Source organism: Micromys minutus (genome assembly GCF_963924665.1).
Source record: "Micromys minutus genome assembly, chromosome: 2".
In the NCBI taxonomy this organism is placed as follows: Eukaryota; Metazoa; Chordata; class Mammalia; order Rodentia; family Muridae; genus Micromys; species Micromys minutus.
The window spans coordinates 53,626,440-53,642,669 of NC_137971.1; the positions used below are offsets into that span (position 1 = coordinate 53,626,440).

Consider the following 16,230-nt stretch of genomic DNA (forward strand, 5'->3'; position numbering starts at 1 on the left):
CCCAAGGCCTCTTACATGCCTGGCAAGCATTTTACCAACTTCACCATATCTCCTGACCCCTGCCTCTTGTTTCTTTTGGACAGGATGTCACTACGTAGACCAAACAGGCCTTAAAATTGAAATGATCCTCCTGCCTCTGCTTCCACAGTGTTAGGATTATGAGTACACTGCTGTGCACAGCTTCAGCTGTAAGTCCTGTTTTGTTTTAGGATAAAGTGCTTTAGTGGAACATCTGTGTGAGTGGAGAGACCGTGCTCCAAATGAAAGCTGTGGGAGCAACCCCTAGTGTTCCACAAGACAATTTTAAGTCTCTTAAAGGTAGTGAGGCTGGTAGTATCAGTACTTGGGAGGTGGAGGCAGGGCGATTGTCAGGAGTGCAAGGTCAGCCTACACTACCAAGTTTTAAAAGCTTCTCTCAAACAAATCAAACTGCAATGTCCAAGTTGGAGAAGTGGGTAAGAGGGTCAGGAGCTCAAGACCAGACTTTTTTTCTTGGGAGTTTGATGTCAGCCTGGGATACATAAACTATTATCCCAGAAGAGAAAGAAAGAAAAGTACAGAATCATCTCTTCACAAGAACATGATTCAAATGTTTAAAACCCCAGGAAGAGAAGTGCTGTTCCTGGTGGCCTGGCAGGCTGTGGCTAGGAGGGTCCTGTGAGCAGCTTGTGACTCTTCAGTGACTTGCACTGCTGCCTGTGTTTCTTCCCTGCACCTCAGAGTTCAGCACAGGTGGCCCTGTTTGTCACTGGAGGTTCTGTATAGGGGAGGCAGTGGCTCTCCAGGATGATGACAATGAGGTGGCCAGGGGGCCCAGTGCCTTCTGCTGTACTTTACCTCATACAACTGGTGGAGGGAAGGAAGTATCCCTTTGAGGGCCGAGGGACTGATGGCTACTGGAACACATCTAGGTCATGCTCGGAACTTGTGGTTGCAGCCACTGTGACCATGGCTCCCCACCCTAGCCTCTTTCTTGGCAGAGTCTCCTCTATGAATTCCAGCCCCTATGGCCTCAGACCCTGGATGCCCTCCTTTCAAGGCCTGGCTTACCTGGGAGGTGCAAGCCAGGTAGAAAGAGCAGGGTGCGTCCTGCTTGCCCAAGGTCCAGCCACCAACCGGTCCCACGATGGAGCTTGCCGCATGGCACCCAGTGTCGATATGGAGGCAGACAGGCAGGAAACCCAAGCTGCGGGAGCATCAATCATTCATGGGTCTGCTCTCCTGGAAACCCTAACCGTGGCCCCATAGGGCTAAGTTGCCAGCCAGGGCCCCCTATTCCAACAAGGTCAGACAATGGAGAGACCCCCTTGCTAGGAACTCCTCTGGCCCAGGGCGGGCTGTGTTGACTCCATTTCTCCATCATCATCCAAGGCCTCTGGCCTGGCCGCTTTTTAAAAGTTTCATATGTCTTATACCCCAATCAGGATGTTACTCTATAGGGGGGACTCAAGCTCAGTTCTCAGCCTTTTTCTAGTATGCCTCCTTCTGCCTTAGGGGCCTTCACTGGTCTTGGCCACGTGAAGTTCAACTATGGTACACCATTGTGTCTCCATTTCACAGATGAGGAAACTGAGACTTGAAATGAATCGGCCACTTTTACTAGGCAAGAAATAGCTGAGCTTAATATGAGCTCACTGAAGCTGCTGTACCCTGGCACCTTTTACTCTTGAGAACAGATTTCAAGACCCATCTGGTGCTGCCAGGCCACCCTGGGGCAGAGGGCGGGGATTAGGCTGGCTGCCTGACTCATTTACCCTAATCCCCTTCACTGTAGATCCCAGGTGATCAACTCAAGCCTGGGGGGCTATAAGCAGCTTTCTGGGCCCTGAGATGCAAGGGCCCTCCAGGGAGCTACATCACTGAGTTCTGTCATCTCCTATATGGCAACAGAGCACAGTGCACAGTTGGTTCCTGGCCCCCAGAAAATCCCTAAAGGGGCTGTTTCTTCAGGGAGTGCTGCTCAAGGCCCTACCTTGACCAGAAGAAGGAGCAAGAAAAAGAGTTGGCGCCTAGGGTCCCAGAGAGCCGGTTCTGGGGAACAGTCCTCTAGCCAGATCTCTGAGGCCTCAGGAAGCAGCAAGAACTCCCTAAGGACCAAAGTGGGGCAGGAGGAACCAACCTCCTCAGCACCTGCCAGGCAAGCCTCTCACCGACAGTCCCACCGACACCGTTCTGACCCCCAGCAGGATGCTGCCCAAAGGACTTACGGGCCCCTGCTCAACCGCATGTTTGGAAAGGTCAGGGGGTCTAGGGGTGGGTGGTTGAGGGTAATTCTCATCTTATCCCTTCCTGCTCCTACATGCCAAGGCCTCCTGCTTCTTGTGCCTCAGGCTGGGAAACACAAGAGAGGGTAGAGTTGTGGCCTTTTGTATCCTAGATCACGAGAGTCAATGTAGGAAAAGATTGGCTACAGACCATGTGGTATAGTAAACAGAGGCAACACCAGATATCTTGGAAAACTCATCTGAAGTTCCAAAGGCACTGGGAGAAGGTTGTTCTCGGCTTGTGGGGTCTGTAGGAGTTCAACTGTCTTCAGCTGCTGTGGCGGGGTTAGCCCTGCCCAGTGCACTTGCAGAGGCTGGAGGAGCTGAGGTAAACTGGGACATGTTGCTTATTTCTGTACAGGACCGTGAACTGGGCCCTGAGGAGTTGGAGGGTGAGTGTCCCTCACTGTTGCTGGGAGGTGGAAGGTGACCTGGGTCTGGCCTCCTGGCCTGACTTCTGCTCATCCCTTCAGAGCTTCAGGCTGCCTTTGAGGAGTTTGACACTGACCAGGATGGCTACATTGGCTACCGGGAACTAGGTGACTGCATGCGGACGCTGGGCTACATGCCCACGGAGATGGAGCTCCTAGAAGTGTCCCAGCACGTGAAGATGCGCAGTCAGTGATGGAGTCCTGCTGGGTGGTTGGGTTGGGAGCCAGCCTGGTTACCCAGAGTGTGGGTGGGCCATGGTCTTGTTATCTTTGTTTTTAGCTATTATTAGTGGGGATGGGGTGTGTGCCTCAGTGTGTTTGTAGAAGTGAGTGCTTCTATCCTGTGAGTTCCTGGGATCCACTCAAACTCCGGTCATTAGATGTGGCAACCACCGTTATCCCTGGAGCCACCTACTGCTAATGCTTCTTTAGTTTTACAGTTTCCAAGAGGAACATGAGATTTGCCCTTGATGTGCATATCCTGATTTGCTTTCTGCTGCTGTGATAAATACCATGACCAAAAGTAGCTTGAAAAGAAAAGGGTTTATTTTGTGTTACATTTTACAATCCATCATTGAGGGAAGTCAGGGCAGAAACTCAAGGCAGGAACCTGGAGGTAGGAAATGAAACAGAAACTAGAAAAATGCTGCTTATTAGCTGGCTCTTCGGGGACCATCTTCCAAGGAGTTGTACCACTCACAATGGAATGAGCTCTCCTACATCAATCATTAATCATTCAAATGCCCCACAGACTTGTCTATGGGCTACTCTGATAGAGGCAATTCCTCAACTGAAGTTCCCTCTTCCTAGATAACCCTAGCTTATGTAAACTTGACAAAAACAAAACAACAACAAAAACCAACGAAACAAACCCAAAAAACAGAGCAGTGGCACATTCCTTTAATCCTAGCACTAGGGACGCAGAGGTAGGAGGTTCTCTATGAGTTCGAGGCCAGCCTGTTCTACTTAGTGAGATCTAGGCCAGTGAGGACTGGATAGAGAAACCCTGCCTCAAACAACAACAACAAACACAATGAGCATTCAGGGCCATTCATCTCTTTCCCCCAAAGCTGTTATTTGCCTACTGGCATCTTGGGGACTGATGACATGGCAGTGCTTTGGAAAGGTATTTAGTACTTCCTACTCAGTTCAACAGATCTGCTTTCTAGCAGCCATAGCCCTGTTACATGGACTAGCTTCTTCCAGGCCCATCCCAGGATGAGAGCAGGAAGGTTGGCCAGCCACCCAAGGTCTCAGACAGCAACAGGATTTGAACTTGAGCTGACTCTCCAAAGCCAGGTCTTTTTCTGGCCCACTGGAGCATCATAGAGTTCAGGAGCATCCCTGACCCTCCCAGTATCCAAGAAACCCCTCTTTGAGCAAGGACCTAGGTGTGCCTTCATGGATTCAGAGCCCTGGTGGGAAGACAAAGTGTGGCATTGCCATCAAGCAGATTGTGATGCTCTGCCTGGGTCCACAGTGGGAGGCTTTGTGGATTTTGAAGAGTTTGTGGAGCTGATAAGCCCAAAGCTGAGGGAGGAGACAGCTCACATGCTGGGTGTTCGGGAGCTTCGAATTGCCTTCCGAGAGGTAAGAAGTACAGGGTGTGGCAAATGGGTGGCAAGGGTGGACCACCACATTCTTACTAAGAAGTCTCAACCTTCAGGAGGCCCAGAGAGGCAAGATTAGAGTCCAGGGACAGGTAGAGATGGCCCGGCTAACTCCTAGTTCAGGTCTGCAAATCAGGCAAACTTTCTACCATAGGAGACAACATTGGTTATTGAAGTTGGGGAGGGTTAGACAGCGGATGGGGAGCATCATTGCCTGGCATCTGGTAGTGTTGAGTGAGAGTAGAACCAAGAATAGGATGTGGTTGGGTTGACAAAGTATATAGCTAGTATGCACAAAGCCCTGGGTTCAATTCCTAGAAAGCCAGGCTTGGTGGTATACACATGTAATTCAGGACTTGGGAAGGCAGGAGATCAGGAGTTCAAGGCTAAGCTGAGTTTGAAGACAGCTTGGCCTGCTGTCTCAATAATTCAAACCCATTAACTAAAGCCGAAGGTGGCTGAGCATAGAGGTTTATGCTTTTAATCCCAATACTTGGGAGGCAGAGGCAAGAGAATCTCTCTTTGAGGTCAGTCTGGGCAGGATGTTTTAAATTTAAAAAAAGAAAGAAAACAAGGGAAGTAGAGCCAAATATGGAGGCAACATGGCATAGGAGCCCTGCTTGTACTCTCTACTTTGACAGTTTGACAAGGACAGGGATGGACGGATTACAGTGGCGGAGCTGCGGCAGGCAGCACCAGCTCTGCTGGGGGAACCACTAGAGGGCACTGAACTGGATGAGATGTTGCGAGAAATGGACCTCAATGGGGATGGCACCATAGACTTTGACGGTGAGTCATCCTTACAGACACCTCTCCCATGCCTCCAGCACCTTGAACCTCCTACAATCCCTGACCTGGATTGGCCTTTCTCTTCCCTCTCTTCTGCAGAGTTTATAATGATGCTATCTACAGGCTGAGGCACCTTCAGGGATAACATACTGCCTCTGGTAGCCAAGACACCAGCAGGAACCAGACTACCAACACCCTTTCCTAGCGTGGGAGAGACAGCCCTCCCCCAACCCCTAGGCTGCTTCACTTCAGACTACACCCAACTCCAGTGTTTGCCTAAACTGTCTTCTCCTCCCACCCACAAACTGTGGAGGGAAAAAAAAACTGTATCTGGTTGCAGTTCTCAATGGAGAACAAGATCTGAATCTCTTTAAATCCTGCAGAGGTAGGGAGTTCCCCAGTACTGTCTGCATTCAAATAACTGAGGCATAGTGCACTGGGGGAATTCCTAGGGCATAGTGAACTGTGAGGATGACTAGATCACTTCCCACTACTTGTGTGTATAAAGTGTCATTTTTCGGAAAATGAACTTGGGTCTGGTAATGGCTTAGCAGATAAAAGTTTTTGCCACCAAGCCTAAATTGGATCCCTGAAGTCTGTGAAGTGGAAGGAGAGGGAGCCAACCTCTCAGAGTCCTTCTTTGGTATGCTAATGCTATCCACCCACCCCCATCCCAATCCTGCCATGAATAAATAAATAAATGAAAAGTGAACCTGAATCAGGCTGTGGTGACTCACGTTAGTAATCTCTGTATAGAAGGCCTAGGCAAGAGGGGCAGAAGTTCTAACTCCGAAAGAACCTAAGAGGATGGCTGAGAGCTCAGTGTTGGGCCTTAGGAGTGAGCAAGCACAGGGGGAATTCAGTCCCGGCCTGAGGTTTGGGCGCCTGGATTCTAACACTCACAAGGGACAGAGATTGAGAGGGAAGGCATGAGTCACCTACTTACATTCCAAAGTCTGAAAAGAAACTGAGAAGAAAACTCAGGCATGAGAGAGTGGCTAAAGGTGACCCGTCAGGGCTTTCAGTGGAAAAAGTGTTAGAGACAAAGGTGACAAAGGGAAGCAGAAGAAGGGTCAGGTCTTTCTGCACTTGTCCCTGTGGACTTAATTTAAGGTTAGCCTGAAAGATGACAGATACAGAGTGTACCATTCAACAATCCAGCAGAGGGGGCAAGGAGGAAGTGAGAACTCTGATTTAAAGTAGAAGTCTAGGAAGAGGAAAGGAAACAAGCTTTTCTTTTTCTTTTGGATGGGGTCTCATATAGTCCTGGCTGGTCCTGAACAATCTATATAGACCAGGCTGTCCTGGAACTCACAGAGACCTTCCTTCCTCTGTTCTACCCTCCAAATTTTGGGATTAAAGGCATGTACCACCTACTATAGTCACTAAGGAAGTCTTTTTTTTTTTTTAAACAACTTTATTTTACAAAACAAAGATAAATGTACAGATTTTAAACATTTTTTGCTTAAAATTATACATTTTTTTGTCAGTACTTTTTTACTAAGGAAGTCTTTATGCCGCCTGTCAGTGTGTCTCAAGATAAAGAAATACTGCTTATAGTGTCTATCTGGTTCCTAACAGTGTTTGAGAAGTGTGACCAGTATCATCTGGGTTAGGTCAGTTAACCAGCAAGAGGCAGGCTCTGGGTTGGTGTGTGACTTTGGTACAGTGCCTGCCTGACACTGGCAAGGTCCTGGGCTCAAATGCCAGCATCACCAAAAAAAAAAAAAAAAAAAAGAAAGAAAGAAAGAGAAAGGCCAGCAGATAAAGATGCCAAGTCCCTGGGATTCACGGGATTCACATATGAAAGGAGAGAACTGATTTCCACAGTTGTCCTCTGACATGCCACATAGGATGTTACATTATGAACCTGTACTCCTAAATAAATAATATAATTTTAACAACAGAAAAAGAACTCATTGGTTACAACGTTAAGTGATGTATACTGGGTCAAAGAATGGAATTAGACTCAAATCTGCTCACTTAAAAATTCTTCTTAGCCATGGTGGCACACACTTTAATGCCAGCCTGGTGAAGAGAGGCAGGTAGATCTGAGTTTGAGGCCAACCTGGCCTACATAGCAAGTTCCTGCTGGCCAGTCAGGGCTACACAGTGAAGCTGTTTGTTTTTGCTTTTGTATTTTTGTTTTTTGAGACAAAGTGTCTGTGTGTAGTTTAGGCAGTCCTAGAACTCATTATGGGGACCTGGCTGGCCTTGAACCCAGTGATTTGCCTGCCTCTGCTTCCTGAGTGCTGGGATTAAAGGTGTGTCTGCATCTACCTCCCAGTGTGAAACTGTCTTAATAATAAGCAAAATGATTGTGGTGTGTGGGTGCCTGCCATGGCACGCTCGTGGAGGGCAGAGGATGATTTGGGGGACTCAGCTTCCCCTTTCCATAGTAGGATTCGGGGTTTGAATTCAAGCTGTGAGGTATGTGTAATAATTGCTTTCATCCAGTTTTCTTCTTAGTTAAAGTTTTGCAATTTTCCTTTTTCATTGTTTGTTCTCATTATGTTTATCCAACTATAACTGTGTGAATGCACTGCTAATATAAATTTGAGTTTCGTCTTTTTCACTTTTTGGAGAGGTGTCTCAGTTGTTCTTGCAAAGGACTTTGGTTTAATTTCCAGTAACCATGAGGTGGCTCAATACCCCCTTGGCATGAGGATGCCATAACACATGTATAAAGGTCAGAAGCAGCCCCTGCTGCTCTTCGCTTTTTGCTCTGAGAAAGGCAATGGCTATCTTAGCACTTCTGATACTGGGCCTGTAAGTTTCTGGGGATTCTCCTGTCTCCATCTCCCATCTCTGTAGGACTTGGAATGGCAGACATCCAGTACTGTGTCTAGATTTATGTGTTCAGAAGATTCCAACTCGGATCCTCTCAATCACATAGTGAACGATTCATTTATCCACTGCTCCACCTCCCTCAATTTTCTATTGATCGCTTTAATTTTTTTAAAGATTTATATATAGGAGTACTCTGTAGCTGTCTTCAGACACACCAGAAGGTAGCATCAGATCCCATTACAGATGGTTGTGAGCCACCATGTGGTTGCTGGGAATTGAACTCAGGACCTCTGGAAGAGCAGTCAGTTCTCTAACCACTTAGCCCTCTCTCCAGCCCCTTACTTTTCTTCTTTCAAGGTAGTTCCCTGTGTGGCCCTGACTGCCCTTGGTAGTTCAGGCTGGCCTTGAAATCATAGATCGCCTGCTTCTGCCTCCCAATTGCTGGGATTAAAGGCATACACCACCACCTGATTTTTTTTAAAAAAATCATATTTGTGTGTTTGTGCTCAAGTGTCCTATGGAGCATGTGTGGAGAGCCTATGGGAGTCTTCTCTTTCCTTCATGTGGGTTCCAGGGATTGAACTCAGGCTGTCAGCCTCCACAGCAAGTGCCTTAATCCTTGGAGAATCTCACAAGACCTCTACGGTATAGCTATATACCTAGCCTTGGCTACTTGCAGAGTGTCAAGTTACTAAGGTGCTCTGATTGCAGGTCTGAGGTTGGAAGGTCTGGTGGGCCAGAAGAGGAGTGAATCAAAGACTAGGTGTCTGTCCACTCACTCAACAAAGGCACAGGACTCAAAGGAGTCGGCATCCTGTTCTTTCTCTATGGACAGTCACTCAGCTGGTCTTTTGTGGCTTGCAGAGGACATCAGCCTGGTTTCCCCCCCCTTTTTTTTCCTCACCCTGATTTTAGAAGGAGTTTGTGTTTTTGTCCTTGGTGAGTTGGACTCAACCTATGAACTGGGGCCTTGAGCTTCTCATCTGTGAAATGGAGTTGAGGCCGTGAGGGTTCTAAGACTTGATTTGAGGAAGGTTCTCAGCACGGCTTGTTGCACGTAAGCTACTGTAAGCTCAGATTTCTTTAAAGATTCTGGTGTTTAAGTTTCAGACATTATTAGAAACCCTGATTTTCTAAAAATCTGAGATGTGTTAAACATTTGGTGGCTCTAAGCATCTCCTTGTCACCGTGCTGCTCTGCTGAGAAGCTGTGATCCCTCTGCTCCCTGGTTCTCCCAACCTCTGGGTCTAGGAAATAGGGCAGTGGGTTGGTAGAGGGGCACTGCTGTCTCTATATGACCCACATTTACAGACAGCTAGGACAGCCTAGTGCTACAGAGCCAGGCAGGAATCAGGGTACCAGCCTTTAGGCCCCGTGCCTTTATCACCTAGTTATCACCTATCACTTAGTTAGGACTACCAGGAACACTGTTATGGGTGTGTGTATTTGGGGGTAGTGGTGGTGGTATTGAATCTCCTCAGGGCTGAAGGCAGGGAGGCTGGGACAACTTCTTCATCCAGCTCTGCCCTGGACATAGTAAGTGACTTTAGACACACTTGAGATCATTCAGGTTGTCCTTGCTGCCATGGGAGGTTGGTGGTCTTCTACAGCCCCAGGTGAGTCCTTTACTAAACCTTTGTAGAAGGGAGCTGTGGTCATTAGTGTGCTGGGCCAGGCCTGGTGGGGCAGAAAAGTACAACTGTCCTTGCTGGAAGTAATTACCCTTTTATTAGCACAAAAATACATCAACCCAAGAGTCCAGGGCCAGGAATAAGTTAAGGCACATCAGGTAAGGGGCAGTATCTCCAGGCTGGCATGGCCCAATATTCTGAGCAAACCCAAAGGGACCTGGTGGTTGTGAGGGTCCCAGAGGGCTTCCGTCTTACAGGTGAAAGAAACAGAAGCGGGTGTAAGTTGGAGTAATACCCTGTGGACACGTGGAGGTGGCCTGAGGCCTTGGATCACTGGTAAACCACTGGCCAGCTGCAGCTCACTTCTCAAAGTAGGGCAGGTAGAAGAACTGGAAGCCCTGGCGGCCCTTGACAGCACAGTAGATGAAGATCACGTGGTAGACTGTGGGGGTAGTGTCTGTCAGTGAAGGTGCCTGGCCCTGCCCCAATCATGTCCCTCCCTCATGTCACTCTTACCTCCTGGGACTAGCAGCAGTATGCCTGGCACGAAGAAGATGGCGCTGGAGACACCTATGGTAGAAAGAAACTGACAGCTCACGACTAGGGGTCCTTGGGACAATGGCTGCCTGGGAAGGCCTCCCTCTCTCTGGGAAGGTGGCTAATTTGTGTTCAGAGTTGGGAGGGTTTGCCAAAGACCCAGGCAGGAGGGACACTCACCTGGAGAGGGGGCCACCTCCAGTCCCACGCCGACCAGGATAAGCACTGCATACATATGGGGTTGTGGAGGGGAAGGACAGGAGGGGTGAGGGCAGGGTCTTCCAGCCAGGCTTCGGCCTGATACATCTCCCACCTAAACTGATGTTCCCTGGGCAGACTTCCTCCCAGGATACTCACCAAGCTGTGTTTTTAGGGCAGGGAGTTTTTACTGCCATTTGGTATGACCTTTCAGTCAAGAAACACAGTGCACCCTCCATATGGCTAAGAACTGAGAACTCCACCACAAAAAGCAGATAGAGGTCTGGCATGGTGGCAAGCACCTTTAATCCCACCCCTCAGGAGGCAGAGACCAACCTGGTTTACATAATGAGTTCCAGGACAACCACAGCTATACAAAGAGACCCTGTATCCCTGCCCCCCGCCCCTGCAAAAGACAGATGGGGAACAAGAAGATGGCTCAGTGGGTAAAAAGTTTGCCAAAAGCCCAACTACTTGAGTTTAATTCCTAAGACCCAAATAGTGGAAGCAGAGAACCAATTTGCAAGTTACCTTCTGATTACATTGAGCTGTGATGACATACATTCCTCCTACACACACACACACACACACACACACACACACACACACACACACACAAACACACACGCACATGCAAATGAAAAGATGTGATGGAAGGGTGGATAGGTCCTGTCCCATGGCCTTTTTAGTGGATGGACCCACAAGATCTTGAAAGCTATGATATAACGTGGAAAGGGGTCTGTGTGGGAGCTTGAGTAACTGCCTCAGGTCAGTCAGGGAGATAGTAACCTCTAAGCCTGGCAGCGACAGCAGCGATGGCACCGCCAGGCCCTGGGCTAAGCATTACACGCAATGTCTTAATAGACTAAAACATGAACAGATGGGACACAGGAGAAGCCGTAGGTGAGAATTCAGGCAGAGAGAATCCAGCACAGGGGGAGCAGCACAGTCAAGTCTCAGAGTCTGGAGGGAACCTGAAGCTTTCTAGGAGCTTCCAGCACTTGCTGAGACTGAACGAGAACCTGGGCTAGAGGAATCTGGGACAGCACATTTTCCCAGACAGGGATTTGGCCTTTGGTGAAAAGGTGGACTCACTGATGGGACAGGGTACAGCCAGGGGCCACCATGAACTTTTGTGTATTTCATGTTCTACAGAGAGCACCCCAAAACGGGGTTCACACTTATTCCCTGACCCTGGTTTAAAGCTTCAGATTCTGTTCTATAAATGTCCTTTTCTTAGAGTAACATTCCTAGAGCCCTTGGTGGCTTTCTGGGAAAGCTTGGCAGTCATGTGGTGGATCTCAATCCCAGGCCATCTGTCTTCCAGCTGCAACCTGAGGAAGCAGCTCTTCTGCCTGTGTCCTTACTTCCCAAACCACCATGCTACCTACACTTGCTATGCTGGGTCGAGAAGGTGTCACCAATGCCTGGCCTGAAGTGGTGCTAGCAAGTGGCAGCTCTGTCTCCTACACTCAAACACCTAGAGGTGGAAATTAGATTCTGCCAGGAGACCTAGATGGCTGAGAGTTTTGACCTTCCTAGAGAAGGAAGGGAATGGGACCTAGAAAGGCAGCCACAGTTGGTCCTTCTTTATGGCCCTGTGTTGATCCTGACCCTGGATGCTCTGGGACTTTGTATCTCAGTCCCATAAGGAAGACAGAAATATGTGGTTGTGAAATCTGGACCTCAGCTTCCCTCACTGAATAGTGTGGGGTAGAAAAAGATCCTGGTCAGATCACAGACCACAGGAGAATCAGGCCTCATACCTGGCCTCAGGAACGCTAGTATCCCGAGCACCTATCCTGCTGTCATGAACAGATTCTGAACCCTGCTTCTCACGTGCCACCTCTATAAAGGTGAAAAAAATGGACCTGCCCATAGTCAACACAGAATAAATGGGAACTGGTACCTTTCCATCCTCTGGTACACTAGAAAAACAAACAACTGGGGGGCGGGGGCACGCAGGCAGCATATGCCTTTAATACTAGCTTTTGGGAGACAGAAGCAGGACCTCTGAGTTTGAGGCCATCCTAGTATACATAGCAAGCTCTAGGACAGCCAAGGCTACACAGAGAAACCCTGCCTTGAAAAACCAGTAAATAAATAAGTAAGGAAGTAAGTGGGGCATAGTGGCATATAACCGTAACCCCAGAATATGGGGAGTAGGGCAGAATAATCAAGTGTTCAAGATCATACCTCACTGGACTAATGAAACTCTGTCTCAAAAAAAAAACTTCAAATGGGGATAAGGAACTGAAGAGACAGCTCAGAGGTTAGGAGCATGTATTACTCTCACAGAGGACCCAGGGTTGGATCCCAGCACCCACATAGTGGCTCCTAACCCTGTCCAACTGCAGCTCCAGGGGATCCAATTCCCTTTTCTTACTTCCCTGGAGACTGCTCACACATGGCACACCTGTAAACCTGCATACACATAAAACAAAAATATGAAAAATAATTTTTAAAAACTTAAAAAAAAAAAAAAAAAAGGCTGGGTGGTGGTGGACACCTTTAGTCCTAGCACTAGGGAAGCAGAGGCAGGTGGGGCTTCAGACCAGATCTAAATAGTGAGTTCCAGGGCTATACAGAGAAACTCTTGTCTCAAAGAACAAAAAAACAAAACAAAAACAAAAACAAAACAAAAAAACCCAAAAACAACCCCCCCAAAAAAACAAAAACAAAAATACAGAATCAGGTTCCATTTGGCCAAATGATCAGGACTATGGGGCTAATCCTCTCATAGCCATGCTTGCTCAGTTCTATCAGGGGGCCTAGAGTGCTAAGGGGCTTCAGAGCCTGCTCTTAGGAGGGAGGGAAATTAGAGCCTTAGGACACTCACCTAGCCCCAACAGCAGAAGCAGGAAGGAGGCCAGCACTACCCGGCGGTTTTTCTGGATCAAAGGATGTTGGGTCCAGCTGGGTGGCAGGAGAGCAAGATGGAGGTCAAGGAGGTGAAGCAGATGGGGAGCCAGGGCTGGCTGGCAGGCAGAGGCAGAAGGTACTTGGAAGCTGAATCCCAAGAGAGGAGGCTCTCACCTGCAGCAGGCATTGTAGGAGCGCTGGGTGTTGCTGCTGATGGTGCTGAAGGACCACTGGGAGCTACGGATAGACATGTGCCCAGTATCCCTGAAGGACAGAAGGATGGTGAGGGGGAGAAGATACAGAAAGGGACAGAAGTCGAGAGAAAACTCAGGGTATTTATAGGGTCTGAGGTTAACCCCTGCAGGATAGAGGGTCCCAAAAGAGGTCAAGCGTAGGGGGTGAAAGTGAATTATAGAATGGGGTGTGTGTTAAGAAGAATGTAAAAGGGAAGAGTGACTGGGTTAAACTGAGGATTCCTAGAAGATAGAAAGTCTGGCACTGATAAGGTGGAAGCATGTGGCACTGGGGTAAGGTGACCCGCTGGAAAGGAGATCCCATAAGGGAAGTAGAGCTAGGCATCCCTACAAGACAGATATGTGCAGATGGGGACCGGGCAGGTTCCTGTAAACAAGGGTCTTGAGACATAGGGCCTGGGATGCAGAGTGGGTCCCCACCTGGCTCTGACCTGGTGCTGACTCCCCCATCAGGCTCTGGAGAGGCCTGGGCTCCATCCTCATCATTTTCCAGGTTCTGTTCCAAAACATAAGGTCCAGAGAGGTTTTAGGGTTTGGGCCTTTTCATTCCCCTCTGGGGTGAGGAGGAAAGCAGCCTGACAGCTTCTGCCTGGCCTGTCTAGCAGCTGCTCTCCTGGCTCTCCCTGCCCTCCCAGCATAACTGGTTTGATGATTCAGAAGCCAAAACTCAGGTAGGAAGTAGGTGGCTGTTGGGGGCTTCACATAGAAGCCAGCAAGAGTGGGTGGAGGGCTGCCAGCATAGATTCCAGGAGCAGGTGACCCCTCAAACCCTTAGGATTTTTCAGGGACCCAACATAGACTCTGGATTTGGTGTAGCATAGCACAGGCTTCTGGTTCCTATATCCGCCCCCCCCCCCCAAAAAAAAACAAAAAACAAAAAACAAAACGATAGGGTTGGGGGAGGCTACCCAAGACAATGATTTATGGTTTGGTTGGAATTAAGCAAACACATCACATGTGGGGACCTCCACTTTTAGGATGATTCTCAAAGCAGAGGGGATGCGATGCAGATTCTCCATAGGTCCTGTGGCCAGGGGCTCAAGGGATGCTGTATGAACCGACAAGGTCTGGTTCATATTGGAAGTACTCCCCAAACTCCGAGGAGTGATATTGGGATGTCAGTCTAAAAGAGAGGTGGGTTCTCCACTGTTGCTGAGACCTGAAGTCCTAGTCCGGGTTTGCGGCTCTCCGCAGATGCATTGGGGCCGAACTCGGAGCTCAAAGGGCAAGAACATAACTCTTGATGAGCAGACACGTCTAGGGGACAATTTTCCGTTCTGCTAGGGTCTCTAGGCAGAGGCTCCGGAGTTCGACTTCTTCCGGCCCCGGCCTGGGGTCCCGCCCTATCCCGGACAAGAGGGTGAGACGAGCAGGGCCGTTCACCTGGTAGCCTAGCCGGGACTGCTTGTCTTCATCAGCCACCTCGAACCGAGCCCGGCGATCGAAGTGCAGCGGCCCGAAGCGGGCGACCCCACTGGACTCGGGCCCAGACCCAGCGTCCTCCAGGGTCAACTCGAAGGCGTCATCAATGCTGAACTGGGGCCGGGCGGCGCTCATGGCCCCCGCCGGCCTAAGCGCAAAGCGCCGCCGCCATTTGAGCCCGCCACGGCCCCACCCACCAAACAGGGTCCCGCCCCTACTGGCCCCGCCCGACGCCCAGGGAGCGAAGATATGCCCTTTACAACGGCCCCGCCCTGTCCGCGCCTCCTCCGCAGGCCTGAGCTGCAGAGCGCCGAGTTGATTCAGGATCACATCAGAGTCTCGCGGGTAGCGGGACTCGCGGCGCCACCCAGAGGCTACCTTGGTGAGCGACAGCCCTGGCTATGACCAGGAACAAACTAGGCTTGTGCTTGAAAGAGTGGGTGTGTGTGTGTTTGCGGGGTCGGGGAGGAAGGGGCTGCTTTCCATGCCCAGCCGCTCAAACCTCACGAGATGGTCTAGATTCCAGCCTGCACTCCTGTGCCATCCAAACTCTTGGGCCTGTTCATATTACTCACCACAGCTTCCAATGAAGGAGTGTTGTCATTTTGCAGATGTGGAAACTGAGGCTCAGAGCTTATTTGTTTCCTCCAATTCAGAGTCCATGAGTTAGCTAAAGCGATTCCTAAAAAAAAAAAAAATCTTTCTCGCACGGATTACTGCATTTTCTTCTGTTATTTTTTTTTTCTTGGAAAAGGAGGATCTCCCTATATAGCTCAGCTGGCCTTGAATTTCCAATCTTTTTGCTTTGGCTTCTCTAGGCTGTGATTACAATTACAAGTATATACCAACCACCATGTTGGCGCTCCCCCTCCCTCTCGTGTAGGTTGGTCTCAAACTCAGTATGTACTGGAGTACCTTGGACTCTTCTTGCTTCTGCTTCCACCTTGTACCACCATGCCTGGTTTATTTCAAGATGGCAATTGAGCCTAGGGCCTACTGAATCCTGAGCAAGCATTCGTGTGTGTGTGTGTGTGTGTGTGTGTGTGTGTGTGTGTGTGTGTGTTTTCCAGGTTTCACTATATACCCCAGGCTGGCCTCCGGTTTGCAATACTCCTGCCACAGTACTGTGTTTTTGTTTATGTGTGTGGTGCATTTACATACACATGTGAGTACCATCAGACTTCAGGAGAGGTTGTCCCCTGGGGCCCGATCTATAGGTATTTGTGAATTGCCTGACATAGGTGCTGGAAATTGAACCTAAGTCCTTGACAAGAGCAGTACTCACTCTTAACCCCTGAACCATTTCTCTAGTCCTTAGTTTTTTTTGTTTTTTGTTTTTTGACATTACTGCTTTCTCTTTGTTCATCCCTTTCTCTTCAGTGCTCAGGAGTGTTTGGAACTGAGTAAATGCTCAATAAATATCTGTGGCAGGACTGAGTAGG

The 16,230-nt window shown here is 49.1% G+C and overlaps 2 protein-coding genes across 5 annotated transcripts; one reads left to right on the forward strand and one right to left on the reverse strand.

Annotated features, from left to right (window-relative positions):
• Nucleotides 1-1,880: 1,880 nt before the first annotated feature.
• Nucleotides 1,881-5,569, forward strand: CABP4 (calcium binding protein 4; the record flags this gene model as incomplete). The annotated part of the gene is made up of 6 exons (XM_080913120.1): nt 1,881-2,237; nt 2,626-2,656; nt 2,738-2,881; nt 4,176-4,285; nt 4,947-5,094; nt 5,194-5,569. 6 exons carry the CDS (start codon nt 1,881-1,883, stop codon nt 5,220-5,222), a joined length of 819 nt encoding a protein of 272 aa, XP_080769246.1. The 3' UTR covers nt 5,223-5,569.
• A 4,024-nt stretch (nt 5,570-9,593) lies between these two features.
• Nucleotides 9,594-14,992, reverse strand: TMEM134 (transmembrane protein 134). 4 transcript variants are annotated; one of them, XM_080912161.1, is made up of 7 exons: nt 14,750-14,992; nt 13,798-13,862; nt 13,287-13,376; nt 13,090-13,166; nt 10,233-10,277; nt 10,032-10,085; nt 9,594-9,957 (listed from the first exon to the last, which is right to left on the reverse strand). In XM_080912161.1, the coding sequence occupies exons 1-7, from the start codon at nt 14,921-14,923 to the stop codon at nt 9,875-9,877; spliced, it is 588 nt and encodes a 195-aa protein (XP_080768287.1). In that variant the 5' UTR covers nt 14,924-14,992; the 3' UTR covers nt 9,594-9,874. The 4 variants fall into 4 exon arrangements, with proteins under 4 accessions (XP_080768287.1, XP_080768290.1, XP_080768288.1 ...); XM_080912164.1 differs by lacking the exon at nt 13,090-13,166; XM_080912162.1 differs by lacking the exon at nt 10,233-10,277.
• Between the last annotated feature and the right edge of the window lie 1,238 nt (nt 14,993-16,230).